At 48.4% G+C, this 20516-nt stretch overlaps 1 protein-coding gene across 2 annotated transcripts in view; it reads right to left on the bottom strand.

Annotated features, from left to right (window-relative positions):
* The window catches only part of CPD (carboxypeptidase D), a 155692-nt gene that overhangs the window by 20430 nt on the left and 114746 nt on the right, over window positions 1-20516 (bottom strand). For both annotated transcript variants that reach the window (XM_074263791.1, XM_074263790.1), the window contains 5 exons: window positions 12175-12317; window positions 10036-10205; window positions 8191-8528; window positions 6867-7058; window positions 2966-3133 (listed from right to left, as the gene is read on the bottom strand). In XM_074263791.1, coding sequence (XP_074119892.1) covers window positions 2966-3133; window positions 6867-7058; window positions 8191-8528; window positions 10036-10205; window positions 12175-12317 — 1011 coding nt within the window. The remainder of the gene's footprint in view (window positions 1-2965; window positions 3134-6866; window positions 7059-8190; window positions 8529-10035; window positions 10206-12174; window positions 12318-20516) is intronic.

The raw sequence follows: 20516 nt of genomic DNA, 5'->3' as shown, positions 1-20516 counted from the left end.
GGCAGCACCGCTTAGATTTAAGAATAAGTTTAGGAAAATAAAACCGCTTAATAATAATACATATTTGTCATAATATTTACTAATATATAATAATGATGATTCTGCTTAAGAATATAATAATAATGCTATTAATATATGCAAACATAATATTGTTAAATAATGATTTAATTATTATATATAATATATTATACATAATTATAATAATTAATAATATTATTTAATAATATAATGTATACCAATATACTGATACCACTGCTTAGTAATAAGCTTCAGAATGCTAGTTAATAATACTAATACACATTTAATCTTCAACATTCACAACTTTAACTTTTGAGACTTTTAAGCATTTGTGACATTATTAATAAATTCATTTTCACTTTCATTTGTCACTTTACACAACAGAAAAAAAATGAGAAATGAGAAATGTGCAAGTTTGTAGAGAGGCTGGCATAAGTTTAGGTACCTCTCTGGTCTTGTTCAGTCTAACATGATAAAAAAGTTCCTTCAGTATTCACGGAACATTTCTACTGTTTACCTTTAAAACTCAAGTTTCGTGCTGCAATTATGCTCCTAAAGCGCAGAACAAGTCCTTTGGGCCCCGAGCCCAAGAGTAGAAAGTGTGGCTTAGTGAAAAAGTAAAGGTGTTAGATAAACTTCACATGAGAATGTCTGCAGCTGCTGTTGGCTGCGAATTTGATAACAAATAAATAATTTGTTATTAGTCACATGTTATATGTTTCATGTGCTATGAAAAGGGAATATTATCTGAAATCAATGTTTTGATTTTTTTTTCCATTGAGATGTTAGCACAAAAGGTCACAGAATTGTAGGGAATTACTAGAGAAAAAATGTTTTGAATGTTACAAGTTTTATTTTTTGTACTATATTCTAGGTGTTACACTTCACGGCTACTGTGTTAGGAAAAGTGTGCATTATAAGAATTAATGTTTTGCTGTAAAGAACTGTATGCAGAAAAGTATACGTTCAGCAATCTCTAGTGAAAGATTATAACTTTTGGTAATCACAGGAACCTATCTTTATCCCATAGGTTTAAAGATGAATAGGTTTAATCAACATTCACATTTTTAACTTCTGCATCATGTTGTAGGAACATTAGCCATGTAAAAGTTGAAGATTAATTGTAATAATAATAGTAATATTATATAAGATCTATTAATATAATATTGCTTAATAAGATGAAGACTATTTCCTAATAATGTATACTAAAATATTACTTGATAAAAATCCATATCATTGCTAATACTATTTAATAAGCTTAGTAAGAATGCAAATAATATACTAATACAATAATACTGCTTAATAATACATACTTACATAATGATGATGACAATAGCGCTTAATAAAATGAATACTGCTCAATAATGTAATTATATATTAATAATACTGTTTAATAAGCCAAAAAATACTGCTTAATAATAATATAACAATACTAACATGTACTAATAAAACAATAATTCTTAATAATATAATATATACTAATAGGTAATACTAATGTAATGATAATATTGATGTATAATAAGCTGAAGAATACTGTATAATACTAATTATATATTACATAAAATACTTCTTAATAAGATAATAAATATAATATTACTACTATGTATATTACTATTATTTAATAATAAGCTAAAATACTGCTTAATAATATAATACCAATACTAATAACCTACATATTAATACAATATTGCTTAATATCTACACATATAATGCTAATGATAATTTTGCTTAATAAGCTGAAGAATGCTGCTTTATAATATAAAAATGATAATAATATATAATAATATTGCTTAACAAACACTATATTATATATTACATATAACTACCCACATTGCTGCTTTCAATAAGTTAAAGAATTTAAGGGAGCGGCTATGATGGAACCACTGGATCCTAGTCCTAGCAAGGGAAAGGACCTTCTAGGTCATCTGATCAGTCCCTTTATTTTACAAAGGTTCTGAAAGTGATTCGCCCAAGGCAAGAAGAGGCATCAAATGACAAAGGTAGCATTGGAATCCAGGTCCCATGACTCTAAATCTGGGAATCTTTTCACCTAGTTCAACTGAGTAGGGGGAGGAGAGAGGAGAGAAAAGGGGGTAGGGATACCCTGACCCTGCCAGGATGAAAACAGAAGACCTGCCTGTCCTTGTGGAATTTACAGCCAGTAAAAGGTCTGGAGGACAAAAGGGTTGCGATCAAACCTGCACAAAAGCCCTGGGTTCGAGTCCTGTGTCTGATGCCGGCTATCAGTAGCTTTCCCTGGGGTTTTATCTCTATAAAGTGGGAGTTAGTTACTCTAGATCATCTGGCCTCTGAGGCCTCGACTGCAGACTTGATCCTCTGCCTTATGGCCCTTCTGTCTGGCCGGTCAATCCCTGGGACACTGTTTAAGGGGCGCAGCCAGTTAATCCTTGGGACACTGTTTGAGGGGCACGGCCGTTTCCCCCATTTCCAGCTGCCCTTTCTTTTCTGTGTCCCCAATCAGAACACCACTGCCCAGAGAGAGAGAGAGACTATCTGGGTCCTCAGATAGTGCGAGGACACCCTTCAGTGGGAGGCAAATGTGCCCTCTGGGCGAAGATGGCCCTGACACCCTTCACACCTGTGGTCCTGGGCCAGGTCTGACAGCCACACCAAGTGAGTCTGGGCTCTACAGTGGGAGGCTCTGGATTTGGATCCCGCCTCAGGGACTCATTTCCACCTGACCTTTGGCAAACTCTTTCATCCTAACCTGTCAAATTTTTGGGGCTGGACTAGATGTCCAATGAGAGGTTCCGCCAGCTCCAAAACCCTAAGCCTGATGCGGCGAAGGGGTTGAACAGTGGTGGGCCATGGGGAGCAGACACACCCATCACCCACAGCATCAAAAACACACAAAGCATTGGGAACAAAACACTAACTACCATGGCCTTGGCTTCTGGGTTCTGAGCCCTCTCGCCCCGGCCCATACCTCCATGCAGGTTGGCGGAGAGCACAAACGGATAGGTCTTCAGCCAGCTCATGACAGCCGTGGTCTCAGGCTGCACAGGGTCTGTGATCTGGAAGAACTGGTCTGGGAAATTCCGGTTCAGATCGAAGTTGTTGCTGTTGTTTCGGCCGACCACGCTGAAGGAGTCTCCTGTTGGGCAAAAGAGCTGGGGTTGGGACTGGTGGGAGTGCATCTCGCGGCTAAGCCAGTGCACATGGAAAGGGAAATCTGACCAGACGTGTGTCTTTGCCCTTTCTTTTTTTAAACATGATGCAAGAGAGAGCAAGAGACAGAGACACAGAGAGAGACAGAGAAAGAGACAGAGAGACAGAAAAAAAGACACACACACACACACACACACACACACACACAGTATGGTTGTATTCCATGAGGTAAAGTCCCCATGGCATCCAAGGTGTCTCATCCCCACTTCCAGACAATCCTCTGTTGTAACGTGCTCTCTTGGCAGTTACAATTACTAGTCTGTCCTAGACCCACCAGAGTACCTTTGACCACTGTCCTTTGCTGAAGAAGGCATGTATGTGTGACTGGTGTTTACATACCCTCCTTCTAGGACTTCTGGAAATCTCTTACAATACCATGTTGATTTATATTGTTTGTTATATCACTACTTGCAGGTACAATTCCTGTTTGTTACACCACATCGAGTCTGCACTGACTGTGGGGAGAGTCACCACTAACAGCCTCTGCGTTATTGCTATGTGCTTGTGTAATAACTCCCATGCTGATGGGTTTGTGCATACTTGTCTCTAATAAGGCCCTTCAATCCTGAAACCCGCTAGCAAATCCCCACTTCTCTTTGGTGCTTTTCATCTCCCTTCCTGAGATGTCAGGGAGGGTGTGATTATCTCCTTTTTAGTGCTTTCATCTCCCCTCCTGAGAAGTCAGGGGGGGGCGTGATCACCTCCTTTTTGGGGTTCTCACCTCCCTGAAAAGTCAGGGATGGCGCGATCACCTGTGGTCTAAAACAAAAGAAAGCGGGAGATGTAAAGGGCTAGAACTGAGCAACGCACTTGGATAATGAAGCACGTGAGACTAATTGCCAATTGGACAGTTCCCTATTAACTTGTTTGAAGGTTGACTCTCCCCAGCTGTTCTGTGCTGACTTGATTGGTGGGACAAAGAGGGGGAAGTGACTTGTGTGGGAGGAGGAAGAGAAACTTGGGTGGTGGAACTCACACTCTCTCGCACTCGTGACCTGGCGTTGGAGGCAACGGAAAAGATCTAGAATAAAGACATTTAGTGATCCTGACTCCTGCTGATTTCTGGGAAGATAGAGTTCCAGCACTCTGTGGGGTCTGCCCAACACCAAGAGAGCCACTGTCTGCTTCTGTGCCCAGCCCTCCCTCCCTCATCACTGGTATCTCCTGGCATCCCCTCCCTGAGTCATGGTCCTTTTCAAGAACGAAGGAGAAGCAACAATGACCAACTTGAACATCCAGAGGTACCTGATGGACTTGAGCAGGAGGCAGATACAGGCTGGGCAGCGCCCCGACATTTCCTACCTGTTCATCTCTGGGTAAATAAATCACTTACTCAGGTTTAGCCTTGGGTGAAAACTCAAAAGCGTAACCTTGAGGGAGGTTCAGCTACTCCCTCTCAACCAAAAGCGACTCACTTTTCATCTTCTCCTCCATAAATTGGGGATAATCATGGTTCCTAACCTCAAATGGTTATTGTGAGTGCCAAATGAATGAGATAACGGATGTACAATAGCTTTTAGGTCTTACTGAGCTATGTAAATGTCAGCTCTTCTTATTACCATTTATCATTACCAGTTCTCTTTTATTCCTCCTTCTGGACCAGCCTACCTACCAGCCCTTTTCTAGCTGTTTTCCCTCCCCCTTGGACCAACTGCAGACCCCCTCTCCTCACCATTCATCCTTCAGTCTTTCTTTGGGCTTTCATTTTCATTCTGCATTCATTAGCACTCACACTGGTAGGAGAGTACTGATGTCAGAAATGAACTACACCAAGTCTTTTTTCTATTTAAAAAAAATCTTTGTTATAAGGGATGGCTCTTGAGGGGAGGCAGGGGTGGGGGAGATGGGAAATTGAGCTGTATATAAAACCATAAGATATTCCTAGTAAATAAAACTTTTTTAAAACCTCATGTAATTAATTTCTCAAATGTAATCCAGTCAGCCTGTCCATGGCTGCCCATCTATTACCTCTGCTGGCTTCTTCCTACTCAAGTCCTGTCCATCTGCAGCACCTGTCCCAAACATACCTACTCCCAGACAAATTGAGGGCTTCCAGATCACAGGCTTGCTGCTATTCACTTTGCTTCCTTAGGAGATAAGCATCACAGCTGGCATTTGTGGAGTGTTTTATGGGCTGCAAAAGCACTTTTACATACATTCGCATCTGATCCTTATCAGGATTTTATGAGCATTTAAGCACACCAACAACTACGTGTCAGGGAGGGTTAAAGCCCTCACAAGTATCTTCGGACTCCACAGATCAAAGAGGAAAGGGACCTAACAAGTCACCGCCCAAAGCCAAAAAGTTACATATGAGCAAACAGATGGGATTGGCCAGGGGAAGGAGCCAAGGGCTTCCAAGCCAGGGCCGCAGCCTCAGGGCCTCTGGGACCCCTGCACTCCTGGTGCTGCCCGCTGCACTAACGAGGCTTTGCTGGGCTCCGGCCAGTGCCCCCTGCAGACAGGGGCAACTGGACACCACCACAGATCAGGACAAGTGCAGTGCCTTGGTCGGATTAAGACGGACCCCTCTTCCAAAGCTCTCTTACCCTCAGAGAGTTCAGAGTTAAGAAATCCGAGTTCAAATCTATCCTTAGATACTCCCTGGCTGCAAATCTGCAGGCAAGTGGGCCTCTAAGGGCCCTTCTGGAACTGAATCTATGATCTAACAATCCCATCTTCTTGATACACACTTTAAAGGGCACAAAAACTCAGTTACACAAGTTATAACAAGCTACTGCTTAATTACAAATAATCCAGGCAGACTGTCGCAGCCATACAACCACTGGCTCGAGATAATGTTCTGATGACTTTGCGGATGAACCATTCCTAACCTGCACACTCCAAGACTGTCTGGCAAGAGCTCCGGCTAGACGAAGCCCCTTCCCGAAAGAGACCAAAGAAAGAAGGAAAGGACACCGTGGATACAAACCTATTTCTATTTCCAGCATATTTTGTGTCAATAAAGAACTGGAAACAAAAGAGGTCCCCAGACAGTGGGGAATGGCTGAACCAGTTATGGAAATAAATGTAATGGAATATTTTTCTGCCATAAGAAATGATGAAAGGGATGGCTTCAGAGAAATCTGGGAAGATTCATCTGACCAGGGGAAGTGGGGAACAATTTATACAGCAACTGCAACAGTGAAAAATGAAAGGGGAAAAATACATGTTTTATACACACACACACACACACACATATACATATACACACATAATATGGATATCTAGAGGGGGTGTGTGCATAAATATGTATACATTTATAGTATATACTGTGTGTCTGTGTGTGTGTGTGTGTGTGTGTGTGTAGTAACAAAGCTCATCAGGTTCCAAAGTCTTTGGCAGAAACACATACATCCTCCAGGTAGCCTTTGAGCAAACATCAGCAGAGTGGAAAAGCCCATTTGAATGCCATTGTAACATGAACCATTAGCTGGACAAAAAAAATTCTGTTCCCCTGAAACATAAGGTCAGTGGTCGCCTGAATGGATGAAACAATCAGGAATACAGGGGATGCAAAAGGGCATCCAACCAGGCCAAACACACACACACACACACACACACACACACACACACACACACACACACACACATTCTCACTCTCTCTCTGTCTCTTGTCTATCACTTTCTGTGTCTCTGTCTCCGTCTCTCCCCATTACCTTCCAGAGATTTCTCGTAGCCATCCGGGTTCATGGAGGGCATCAGGTGGATCCTGGTGTTACGGACCAGTTCAGTCACCTCTGGGTCCGTCCCAAAGTTTTTGCAGAGGAATTCTATGAGGTTCAGCAGCAGTTCTCTGCCCACGACTTCATTCCCATGCATATTCCCAATGTATTTAAATTCTGGTTCACCTGGAGACCAAAAATGCAATATTTCCATATGAATCTGTTTTCATTGGTTCTTGAGAATTAAAGATTTGTTCAGTGCTCTTAGTCATCCTAAATATTTAAAAAATATTAACACTATTATTCTCCAAAATCATATTATTATCTTTGAGGGGAAGGGATAGGGTGGGAGGTGGTATCTGATGATTTTTATTCTTTATCAAACACAATTTCTCTGTAAAACAGCCTTTCCATAGATGTGGAAAGCAATCTCAATAAAAATTCCACATTGAACTAATATTTAGCCATAAAAATCTAATTTCACACTAGAGACATGTGGCTTATTAAATCAAACTCCCAATGAATATTAAGGGGCTTTATTTCCCTCCAGTCAAAAGAAAGTTCTCATCCCTTCTCTCTGCTCCACTTACATGTGTTTATGTGTATGTGTGTTTATATGTATATATACAAACACACATGCACACATACATACAGCGGCCACGACTGAGGATGCTATACACAGACACAGATGACACTATTTGCAGACGGCAGCTGTACAACCGGAGCAGGAGAGAGCAGCCGTGTTTTTTGCCGGGAGGGAAGCCGCGTAATAGCACACATGGAGTGTTTAACGCGCGGCGTCTCCATGGGGAGCTGGGGGCGCGTGCCACTAACGGAGCGCCTGCGCCGTGCAGCACGTGGGCGACGGCACACGGGGGAGATCTGCACCGGCACGCACTAACTAGCAGAGACGCACGGACAGACACAAGTAACACACGTGGACAGAGACAGGAACACAAGCTGGATCTAGAACTCTCGAGCCGCGTAGGTGCCTACGTTCGGACAGACTGTGAGGAAGGCCAGCACGCTCCTCTAGCTCAGGCTAAGGGAATTAGGCGACGGAGGGGTTAAGCCGCCCCGTCCCAGAGCCAGCCACTGCACTGGAGGCGCCCTTCACTGAGCCGCCCTGTCTCTCGGGTGCTATACAGAACACCAGGAGATACACAGCAGCCGGTGGGGGGGGGGGGTCAGCAATGCCTGTAGGGGCCGGATTCAGATCCTGCCCCTGGCACTTCCTACGCGTGCCAAATGGGCAGTCACTAATCACCGGGAGCCTCCGTTTCCCCTGCTGGCTGTGAGGACCGCGCCCGCCTCTTACCTGGCTCGTGGACGCCCGGGTTGTCCGATATCTCCATGACGTAAAGCTCCCTTGACTCCACAGATTTCCCCAACGAGTACAGCCGGGTGATGTTGGGGTACTCGTTGGCAAACCTCCTCAGGAAAATCTCCATGTCCGGGAAATGGTGGTGGTGAAAGTCTTGGGGCTGGATGGGCTGGTGGGCGGGGGGAGTCTCGGGGGTGCCGGGGGCGGGGGCCACGGTGGGCGCCTCCGTCTGGGGCGCCACGGACACGGCCACGGTGGGCCGCAGCAGGAAGTTCACCTCCGTGGCCGGGCCTTCCTGCACCGCTACGTTACTGACCGTCATGGGCATGTACCTGTGAGCCCGGGAGAACACAGAGGACGTTAGGGGGAGGGGGCCTCTGGGGCCTGTCACCAGCACATGGTTCAGTCTAACTGTCCCCCTTTACAGTCCTGTGTGTTGCATTTTTGCATTTGAAAGCATTGTTCCAAAAAAAAAAAAAAAAAAAGTCCTTGGACTTCACCAGTCTCTGCCAAGGGGCTCGGGGCGAAACAAAAGCTAAGACCCGGGGCGCAGAGCCCACTCCGGACCCTTCTGGAAGCACAGGCCCCGCTCCAGACCAAGGGCTCCAGAGGCTGCTCCTAGCATCGGTAGGGGGCGCTGCGGGGACCCTTCCCAAAGAAAAGACTAGAAAGCAGAGAGGCCTCAGACAGAGCTCCTGGAGGGCAAGCCCTGACAAGCAGGCGGGGACAAAGGAAGGGGGCTGCCGGGGACCTCGGAGGCTTCAAACGTCCCCCTCTGACTTCCCGCCATCCCGACAAGCCCCTTCACCTCCACGCCCTCCCGGCTCCCGAGCGAGGGTTTGATGTTAAAAGCTTAATCAAACTCTATTGATTCCCGATGCTATGAAGCGCCTACTGTGTGCCAGGTACTAAGGCCAACACGAACCATCCCTGCCTCTGGAAGCTGACCCTGCGAGCTCTGCCGCTACTAAACAATCTGGGCCAGAACCAGGAGGTGGCGCCGAGATCAGGGAGACCTGAATTCAAATCCTGCCTCAGAGCCCGTGTGCCTCAGTTTCCTCGCCTGTAAACGGGGATGGCAGCGCCCGCCTCCTCGGGCTCCCTCCCCCTTCCCGGGCCCAGCTCGGGGAGCCAGGGAAGCCGGGCCACTCAGAGGGGGCGCTCTGCCCACTCACATCGGGCTGCGGCTGTTACCAAGGAGGAGGCTGGAGCCGAAGCTGAGCACAAGCAGCTTCCAGAAGCATTCCCAGCAGAGGGGCAGGTTCTGCATTTCGCCCCAGCAGCGCCGCGTCCCCGGCAGAACGGCCCTTCTCAGCCCGCCCCCAAGTCCCCACTCAATTCAACCGGCAAGGCAATGGAATTAAATGACTGGCCCAGTCACGCAGCGATCAAGGCTGGATTTGAACTCGGATCCCGCTCCATCCCCTGCGCCACCCTGCCCCCTCCCACCAGCCTTCTCCAAGCAAAGAACAGGCCAGGCTCGGGGGAGGGAAACCAGGCCCCGGGGCCCGCCCTCGGGACGGAGCTCAGCCAGACTGAGGCGGCCCAAGGCAAAGGCAAACTCCTTCCCGGAGCAGAGAGTGCTTCCGCCCACAGAGCAGGGACACTCTTCCAGACACCTCCCCCAGAAAGCTAGGGAGGACGTGCCAGCCCGCCCTTCTACTGGAGGGGGGAGGAGTGGCAGGAGGGGTGACCGGAGAGGGGGGCAGAAAAAGACCCGCGGGAGCTCCCCCTCCCCAGGGGGCGGGGCAGGCTAGGCCAGAGCCAGCCAACCCAGGGAGTCCTTTCGGAAGGAAGCGGACAGGTGGGGGCGCTGCGGGGCTCGGAGCGGGCGCGTACCCGACGGCGGCCGCCGTGACGTTGTAAGTGCCAGGGACGAGCAGCCTGTAGAAGTCGCCGCCTTTTCCGCTCGTGACGTTGTGGTTGATGCCGGCCACCGAGATGGTCGCGTTCTCCAGGCCGGAACCGGATGTGGCGTCCTTCACAAACCCTCGGAGCCCGATGTGCACCTGGGGGAGCAGAACAAGCGAGCTGCTGGAGGGGGGCTGCGGCCTGGGGGGGGGGAGGGGGTCAGTTCCTGGCTTTGCCCTCCCCATCTGAGGCCGGAAGGCAGGCCCGGAGCCTCGGAGGCCCTTTCTGGCTCTAAAGCTGCTAGGATAGGAGTCTCTTTCTGACGGGGGGAGGGGGGCAGCGGGAGTTAGAGGACGGCCCCAGGGCGTCTGAAGGGCAGCAATTTCTTTATTTTGGGGGGGAGAGTAAGAGACAATTAGGGTCAAGCGACTTGCCCAGGTCACACGGCTAGTGAGTGTCGAGCTTTGAACCGGGCCTTCCTGCCTCCAGGCTGAGATTTAAATTAAATTCTTCTGCCTTCCATCTTCTATACCAAAAAGGTCAGGAAGAGAGGGATTCGAATCCAGCCTCCGACCCAAATCATGAATCACAAGCAAGGGCTTAACCGCTCTTCGGCCGGTTTTCTGCTGGTCCTCCACCCACAAAGGTCCTTACGAGCTGGGACAGTTTCACCTCGGTACCCACTGCACTGCCTGGCACAGAGGGCCCTCCCTGGGCGCCCGTCAATAACATCAGACTGCTGACCTTCCATAAAACACAAGCTGCTGTGCAGAACAACCCTAACCCAAAGGCCCCGGGGGCGACAGCCCGTCCTAGCTGTGTGACCCCCGGCAAGTCAATAAGCCAGCCCCACTGCCCCAGTGTCCCCTTCTGTCACACAAGGGAGCGGGATGGGGTGGTCTCCGAGGAAGCTTTCACTGCTCAATAAGGGAGCCAATGTTTGGGATACATTTTACTCCCTTTTCTTTTACAGCTTTTGTCATAGGAGATGGCTGGGGGGGGGGGCATGCTAACGTTATTAATACAAAAGATAGTAATAAATACACGTTCATTAGATCCCTGCTCATTTCACCCCTAATAGCCAAGAACTTTAAATGAGGTAAGAACAAAAAGTGAAACTAGGACTCAGAACAAGGCACGGGGAATACTCTCAGAAATAAAAAATGAAAAAAGAAAGACGAGAGACATTCTATTCTTACAGCCTTATTACTCCCAAAGGTCAGCTAAAAGTTTGCTGAATAGACACGGGGGAAGTCTGTGCAAGGGATTTCACTTCCAACACAACTGAACACAGACTCCCTGCGCTGGAGGAGTCCTCCAGGCCACCTCTCTCTCTCCCGGGGGTCTCCCAGCCAGGGACACTCCCCTTCCCAATTCCACCTCCTGGCTGCCCTGGCTTCCCGCTAGTTCCAGCCTCCTACAATAATTCTAGCGCCTTCCCTCTGTTGATTCCTTCCCACTTAATAAACATTTATTAGGCACCTACTATGTGCCCATTGCTGCAGTAAGTACGAGATATCTAAAAAGAGGCAAACCTCAGTCCCGGTCCTCAAGGGGCTTATACTCTAACGGGGGAGACAACATGCGGACAAATACATAGAACATAAGTCACACACAGGATAAACGGCCACTTGGAGGACACCAGGAAAGGCAGCAGTCAGGCCTGGGGACCCCAGAGAGTTCCCGGAGCCTGTTGGCGGGACTACCAGGCCGTGGTCGTCCCCATTGGAGCGTGGGCTCCTGGAGGGCAGAGACTATCTTCCTGACACACAGTAGGTGCTTAATAAATCCTTCCCGTGAGACCAGACAAGAATTCTGCTCCCAGCTTTGCCTGCAGGCCTCGGGTGAGGAGGACCCTCGCCCATTCCTCCCCGGGTTCTCCCTCCCAGGCCTAAGCGAAGAAGCTGGCCTCCCAAGCAGCAGTGCCCGCCCCTCCCCCATCCCTCAGTCCCCAAGCCTTCTCCTCCCAGGCCACCCCCCAACCACGCTTCCCACTGGGAGCCCCGGCTCCCCCATCTTCTTCCTTACCTCCGCCAAGGGCTTCCAGCCGCCAAAGCGCCCCCTAAAGGCGCCTCTGTGTCTGCACAAACCTCATTTCCAGGGGGAGAGAGGGGAGGGGCATCTTACCTTCTCGATAAAGGTGATCAGAGATTCGCGATTGTTCTCCCACTCCTGGCGCAGCTGCGAGGCGGGCGGGTACTTGCAGCAGGACAGCTCCAGAGTGATCTCGAAGCAGTTGGACCACATGTAGTTGTAATCCTGCATGCCGCCTGGGCCGGGGGAGAGGAGAAGGGCCGTCAGTGCGCCTGGGGGCCAAGGGAAGGCCGGGTCTGCGCCCCTTACCGACGCTCCCGCTCCCAGCAAAGCGGCAGCACTACGCTCGGACAGACCCCAAAACTGAGGCTCCCACAAGTGCCCATCCTGGCACCGAAATCCTTTCTTTCCCCCTGTGGTGTCGTCTGTGTCTGTCTCTCTCCCCTTGTCTCTCTGTCTGTCTCTTTCTCCACCTGTGTCTCTGTCTCTGTGTCTCTCCCAACCCTCCCATCCCCCAGCACACGACTTCCCCTCTAACTTCACGGTCGGGGCCGCGCCCTCGCTGCGTTCTCCCTTTCTCCTCCTTTGCAGGAGACAGAAGTCATGCTCCTCCTTTTTAAATAGACTGTATCGACACCTTTAGTTTTTAGATAGCCTGGCTTTCCTTGGGCCTTCTCCTCCCCCTCCCAAGCCTTCCTCTAAATGTTTGGAAAGAAAAAGTGCGGGAAACCTCTGGACACACTGAAAACCTTGGCGGTAACGGGCGCTCCGCATCGGCGGCTGCCCTCCAGAGAACTGACCAGCCGCCAGTCTCCCATGCCTTGCTGCTGCGGGCCCTCGCCCTCGGTTCCCAAGATCAGCCCTTCCACGTGTCCTTGGCAGTAACATTGTAATCCCGTCATTAACATTTACACTTTTCAGGTCTGCTAAGCCTGCTGCAGGCTGTTTACACGCTGGCCCTGAGTTATTAGGACTCACCAACAGTAAGGAAGCCAAGGCAGCTCGGTGACTGCCCAAGGTCACATGGCGAACGTCGTGGGAACACGAACAAAAATGGCCGCCTCACCCGAGCCCCCCAGTAAGGAAGCCCCTCCTTGGCTTTGCCATTTGCTCATTCCTTTCGGGGCTGAGTGCCCCCCTCTTGTGACTTGTAGCAGAGGGGAAGGAGTCCTCACGGGGGAATCAGAAGGCCCTGGGGAAGGGACTTTCCTCTCTGCGCTGCCTGGAGTGTAGCGCTTCTACAGAGGAGGAACCAGAGCACCCACCTCTCCCAGAGCATCAAATAACAGGATCTCGATAACAAACAACTGGCGATCTTAAGGCCTTCTGGGCTTTCTGCCTCTTGTTACAAGTGAGGAAGCTGAGGGCGTGAGGTGGGGCCGCCGTCCCACAGCCCCCCCCTTTCTCCCTGGAGGCTCCGGCAGACCAGGCTCCCCCTGCCGCAGTCCCAGGCCTGCAGTTTCTCCTTCCGCGGCCATGAAAGCAGGCGAGAACAGGTTCGGCCCAGAGCTCGATCGGGTTACAACAAAAGCACCGCCACAAAGCCGGCTGTTTGGCCGGAGCAGGGCCCACAAAGGCCTCGTTTGTTTTCAAAAGGAATTAATTTTGAAACCACCTGTGTTATTCAAGCGAGATTAGGTGAACAAATGTACACGGGACTCAAGAAGGGAGAATGGGAGGGAGGGGAAGGGCGCAAAATGCTCCCAGCAGCAGCCAGGAAGAAGCTTAGAAAAGGCCATTCCAATTATTGCTCTGTAAGAAATGACCAGCAGGAGGAACACAGAGAGGCCTGGAGAGACTGGCATGAACTGATGCTGAGGGAAACGATCAGAACCAGAAGATCGCTGTACACTTCAACAACAATACTGTATGAGGATGTATTCTGATGGAAGTGGAAATCTTCAACATAAAGAAGATCCAACTCACTTCCAGTTGATCAATGATGGACAGAAACAACAGGGAAGGAACACTGGGAATTGCTCACACTACTGTCTATCTACCCAAGTTACTTACACCTTCGGAAGCTAATACTTAACGTGCAACAAGAAAATGGGATTTACACACATATATTGTATCTTGGAAAGATGAATACAAGGGATAATATTATTTTAAAAATTACTCATGCATATATACTGTGAAAAAAATTATAAATAAAAAAAAAAAAAAAAGAAAAGGCCATTCCAGAGCTTCAGGCTGCTCTGGGCAGGGGCCTTCTTCGGCCTCCCCGGGACCCCCACTGAGCAGCACGGTGCCCCAGTAGGTGCTTAATAAATGCTTCCTGATGGACTGACTAGAGATACCAGTATATCTAGAATCCTTTCGCCGGGATGTGCGTGCACAGTTATCGGCGGAGAAAATGCAAACTTCCGCATGGCAAGGGTCTTTGTACCTGAGCGCCAGGCTTATTATACATGCCCGCTGATCTGTCACATCCCTTCCTGGTCCGGCCCACTTCTTCTTACAACCTTGTGACTTTGGGCAAGTTACTGGCCGCCCCAGGTCTCAGCTTCCTCATCTGTCAAGATGAGATCTGGCCGGGTATCACCCAAGGACTTTCACCTCAGGCTCTGGTACCCAGTGGCTCTGGAGACAGAGGATGTGGCTTCAAATCCCACCTCTCTGACGCTGACGACTTTGTGAGCTGGGACCTTCAACTACTTAAAAAAACTCCCCAGGCCTCAATTTCCCCATTTGTGAAAAAAATTGTAGAGGTCCTAATTCCAGCCCTGAATCCACTATCCCAGTTCTGCTCTGTGCTCCGTTTGCCTTGCTCTGATTCGCCCTCCCTGTTTGATGCCCTCGCCATTTCAGAAGCCAGCTCCCATATTCTCTGCTACTATCATCTCCGTCTGCACGCCTGTCCCCGCCACCCCAAGCAATCCTTCTCTCTTCTCATTCTTTCTACACTGCCCTCTGATCCTCCTCCTCTTCCGTGGGGATCTGGCCTCTGGAAATGAGCTTTTCTCTCTTTATTTTCAAGCCATATTTCTCTCCATCACCTTCCAACTTGAGCCATCCTTCTTGTGTTGAATTCCTTTATGAAACCATAAGCTTCCCCAGGGCAGGGCCTGTCTCATTGGCTTGGATTTGTAAGCCCAGTGCTTAGAATTGTGCTCAATACATAGTATATACTTATTAAATGCTGCTTCTTTCATGCATTCATCTAGAGATCTCAGCATCTCGGTGTCTGAATTAGCAATAAATCCCTTAACTCCCTTAATTTTCAGATGGGGAAACTGAGACTCAGGAGTTAAGTGTTTTGCCCAACATCACAAGAAATGCAGAACAAGCCAAGTCTTCTGATGCAAGCATGGATGTTCCTTCCAGCCAGCCATAGACTTCATAGAGTCCTCCACTGACTGACTAGGTGACCAATCAGTCAACATACATTTACTCATCTCCCTACTATGTGCTGGGGATAAGAACACAAAATATTTCCTGTACTCTGGGTTTATTTTGGGCATACAAGTTGTCTCTCCTACTAGAATGGAAGTTGCCTTTTCCCCCCTTTGTGTTCCCCATTAATAGGGCCTGGATTAAAAAGCTCCTGTCCTCAAGAAGCCCATATCCTATCAGGGAAACGACACCTGAGCATGCAGTCACATGCACATTCATAACAATAAACAGAAGGAATAAGATAATATTTGTTAAGTGTTTTGAAAAATCTTAAAGTGCTTCATAAATGCCAGCTGTTGTTATTACTGGAGGAGAACAAATATTTTTTGTTCTGAGAATTTTTTATTTATCCTCCTCCCTTCCCCATTCTCTGTCCTGTCCTTCCCCTTCGGACAGCTCCAAGTCATTATATTCCAGACTGTGCCCATGCTTGATCACCTCTACGCCCTAAAAGGGCAGGGGAATGGCACAGAAACTTTCCTTGTCTCCCTGGACCTCCTAGCGAGCCTCTGTATATAGTAGGTATTTAATCCATGCTTGTTGAATTGAGTTATTCCACTTGGAACCATTTAGATAAGCTCTGCTGATAGAACCTGACTCCCGGTGAGCAGGAAGAAGAGGCTGAGCTGGCAAGGAGTTATTGGATCTCAACAATTCTCAGGTGTGATAGAAACAGATGGTCCCTGGGGCACTGGCAAACAAGCAGGGAAGGATGGGGGAGCAGGAAGGGCTCAGCTCTTGCTGTCTGTCTCTCCCTTTTTCTGTCTTAATCTTTATCTCTGACAAGTTGCATCAATGAACTCATATCTCTAATGCTGGAGTTGTCTCTGCGGCAAAAAGGGGGGGGGAAAGTGTAATGAGGAATGAAAGGAGATTTGTCTGACTTCCCCCCCCCCCCAAAAAAAAAGAACCCACAGGGGGAAGAAGGAAGTCAAATTTGGCTAAAAAATGAAAACTTAACCTTAGAAAAAAGCAAAAATGCCATTGATATCTGTAAAATCCTCTGGAAATGGGAAAACTACAATAATGACCCGTCCTAGTGCTTGAATAACAAGAGTCCCTTCCAGTCCCCAGAAGTCCAGACCCCAGAGGAAGGGTGTAAAGAGGGGAAAGCTGGGAAAAGGGAGCCAGCACCTGCCTCTGTGCGGATCTATCTGGGTGTAAGGTGCTCAGCTAGAAAGGAAGCTCTCTGAGAGCAAGGCTGTTTTACCTTTTTTTTTTTTTTTTTTCCCTCTTTGCATTTCCTATTAGAACAGGGCCCAAAGTAAAGGCTTAGTTAGCACGGGCTGATGGACTGAATAGATAGAAGGGATTCTGAATTTTTTTTTTGTTTGCCTTGATGCTAAGGGGATTACTTCCAGTACTACCTCCATGTTAGCCAACCCAGAGCTGCTCTGTACAGTCCTCATTGAGGAGCTCCATGAGCAGAAGGAATGTTTTGTCTTTCTTTGGGTCCCCAACGCTCAGCACTGAGCCTGGCACACAGCTGGTGATTAATGCTTGTGGATTTGACTGGACTTTGTGTCTTCTGGATCCTTTTGACGTCCTGTGCCTGTGCACTTCTCTCAGAACAATGTTTTCAAATGCACAAAAAAAAAAAAAAAAAAAAAGGAATCAATTATATCCAATCCAATCTAATAAAAATATGTTGAGCATCTGTGTGTCAGACACATTTATTAAGCGCCTATTATGGGTGTCAGGCACTGTGCTAAGCTCTGGGAACATAAAAAATAAAAAGAAAGACCATTCCTGCCTTCAAAGAATTAAGAACTTTTCTGCTAAAAAAAAAAAAAATTAGATAAAGATAAGCTTCCTTCCCATAGGAGGCTTGCAGTCCAATTGGGAAGACAAAATTTATCTAAATGAAATAAATTGTCCAGTGAACCCATAGAAAATTAAGCAGCCCTCACCCAGGTCAGGGCCTGGCTTTTAGGCCCGGTCTGTGACCTCCTTTGCACAGGGAATTTCCCTGACCTCTGAGGGCTGACAGCGGCTTTGAGAGCTGAAGAGCCGGGGCCCACAGCCTGGATGGGGGGAGGGGAGCAGTTCAAGTGAGGCCTTTCAGACCCCTGCAGCTGGCTCTCATTACCCATCATGTCACGGTATCAACTTACATCAGACTGCCATGTGCTAAGTGAAGGATGCCATCAGGACCTGGCTTGAGGGCCAGTCTGCAAAATGGTGTCCCACCACCCTCTCGTCATCAAGCTGGAGTCCTCCTCAGCAGCCCTTTCCCCTTCTTCTGAGGAACCGTTTAAAAACCACACCAAGAAGCCCAGCCTTTTAATAAAGGCAGCCACCATTGCCCCCTTGCTGGAGGGAACGGAACATGGCACAGGCGCATAGACCCTGTGAATGTACAGATTTTGGGGGACTGCTTTTTAATATCTTTAAATCTTTGTTTATCCTTTTCTGCAGGATGAGGATGAGGACAAGGGGAGGCCTGGGGCATAGGAAGGTGCTTAGATGGGTACCCTGCAGGGGCCAGCCCAGCTCTGAGGCCCATCGGCTGCTTTGGGTCCAGGGGAGGGGGAAGAAGAAAGCCACCTCCTGCTACGTCCCCAAGGCAGGGCTTCTCTAAAACCATGGCTTTCCCTGCAGCAGCTGGGAGGGGTCTCCCAGGCCCTCGAGTCCAGCTCCCTCTTCTGGCAGACAGGGATCCTGAGGGGTCAGTGCCCGCCCAGTCACAGACCCCCGCACATCTGCTCTCCGGGCACTGCCCTGAATGGGGGCATCTGAAGCTGCTTCCGTCTTACCACCTGCCTCCAGGCTTATTGTCAGCATCAAATTAAACACTCTACCTTAAGAACTCTGCTCCCCGCTAGGTATTATGTAAGAGAAGCTATTATTATCAGCCCATAAAACATCCCGCCCTCCCGGGGCCCACACACACAGGTAGGGCGGCTCCACCATCTACGGCACTCACCCAGGCTGATTCCCCCCCACCCCCAGTTTGAGAGAGGAGTAAAGGGAGGTCCGGGGACCTCACCAAGGGCCCAGAGGCCTGAGCTGGCCCAGGGGAGAAGGCAGTTCTGTGAGTCAAAAAAACCTGAGTTCAAATCCAGCCTCTCAGACACCAGCTGGGTGACTCTGGGAAAGCTACTTCACCCCGGGTGCCTCAGGTTCCTCATCTATCAAATGAGCTGGAGGAGGAAAAGACAAACGGTTCCAGTGTCTCTGCCAAGAAAACTCCAACTGGGTCCCGGAGAGTTGGACAGGACTGAAACAACCGAACGGGCCTCTGCTTCCTCATCTGTAAAATGGGGACGATAACAGCACCTACCTCCCAGAGTCGCTGGGAAGAACCTTGAAATCCAAGAGGGCTACCTCATCTCACCACCACCGGGGAGCCCACAGGGAAGATCTGAATCTGGATCCTCCCATTCCCAAATCCTGCCCTCTCACCAGTACCTGGAAGGAACCAGTGCTCGTTCCGGGGATCAAGCAAACAAGCAGCGGGCATTTCTGAGGCACCCACTCCAGGGCCGGCATGGCGGTTGCAAACACAAAAGCAAAGCCCCCTTCTACCAGAGAAAAAGAGCATCTGATTGCCATGGACAAAGATGGCGCCCAGAAGAGCTGGTTTCCGCCCTTGGAGCATCTTAGGCCCAATTATCCACTGTCAAGGCTCTAGCTGCAATCTCAAGGTGAGAAATGCAAATCGCTGGAAGATAATTTTGTCAGAGTTAATCAGCTGTTCTGGGGAGGCGAGAGTTCGATCTGTTCCAGCAGGACATTTGTTAAGTCTCAAGCACCACACAGTGGAGCTTCTCTTCTCTGGGAAGCAAATTAGAAGAATTTTTACAGATAGGATATTTATTCCAAGATGTAGAAATGGTCTATTTAAGTTTGTGGGGGTTTTTCCCTAAAGAGCTGCTGCAGACTTGGGTGGGCGCCAGCGATCTGGGACATTGCCCACACTGGTGGACTTGATGGAAGCATTGGCTCATTGAACAGAATTCCCTCCTCTTTTTTAATCTGCATTCTGAAGTACAGCCCCGTGGAGTGGGGGGAGACCCAGGGGCTGGACCTGTGCCGGGATGCTGACAGGCGCTCCCAGATGAGAAAACTCCTGCCCATGCGGGTCAGCATCTCCTCTGCCAGTGACTGTTTTAGAGCAGGGTTTCTAGACCCATTTAGCAGGCAGTCCGGGGAAGCCTATGGACCCTTTCTCACAGCAAAGTTTTTCAATGAATAAAGGCAATAAATTATATGACTATCGTTATCAAACTATATAATATAATATAATCATATATAATAAAATTAAAAATATAGGATATATAAAATGAATATATAATAAATAACACATTTATATTATAAATTTACATATATGTATGTGTGGAACACACACACACAGTTCATACTCTCTTGGTTAAGAATCTGAGGGCTTAAGCTTGACCTTCCAAGAGACAGAAGAAGTCTTTCTTGGTCTCACTCCTTGCCCTGGTTTTTTAATGATCTCTCTCCCTTCAGAAACCTTCCAGACAGACACATCCCAAAGTGGGCACGGCTGCCTCGGGAGGGACAGGCTCCCCACTAGGCAAAGACAGTACAACAAGGATTTTTGGGGAATGTGGGTGATGGCCATTGAGATCCCTTCCAATACTCAAAATAACTTTTTTTTTTGTCTTTACTTATTCACGTGTTGACTTTTTCTCCGGGAGAATTCCGACGAGAGCAGGGTCCAAGTCACTCCTGGCACACCATATGTGGGGTTTTGTTTTTAAATGTGCGTTAAGTCAGGGTCAATTGTGGGCTTGATCCCAGCGCTGACTGGCCTAGAAGCTGTAACCGGTTCCATATCACTTTCATTAGGGAGTAGATTTTCATCCTCTTCCCCACCCACTGAGCTATTCCTTCTCAAAAGAACAAACCAAGGGAGAAAAAGGCAGTTCAACCCAACCAACATAGCAAGTATACGGATATATGCAATATTACTACCTGTAATCTTCCACTTCTGCAAACAAGGCAGAAATAAATGCATATTACTGAAGCAGGAAAAAGAAGAGGGCAAATTTGAAGTTTTCAAACAAAAGCAC

The sequence above is a fragment of the Sminthopsis crassicaudata genome, chromosome 4, assembly GCF_048593235.1.
Source record: "Sminthopsis crassicaudata isolate SCR6 chromosome 4, ASM4859323v1, whole genome shotgun sequence".
In the NCBI taxonomy this organism is placed as follows: Eukaryota; Metazoa; Chordata; class Mammalia; order Dasyuromorphia; family Dasyuridae; genus Sminthopsis; species Sminthopsis crassicaudata.
The sequence above is the reverse complement of the archived record's forward strand: the minus strand, read 5'-3'. Positions and strand labels throughout refer to the sequence as shown.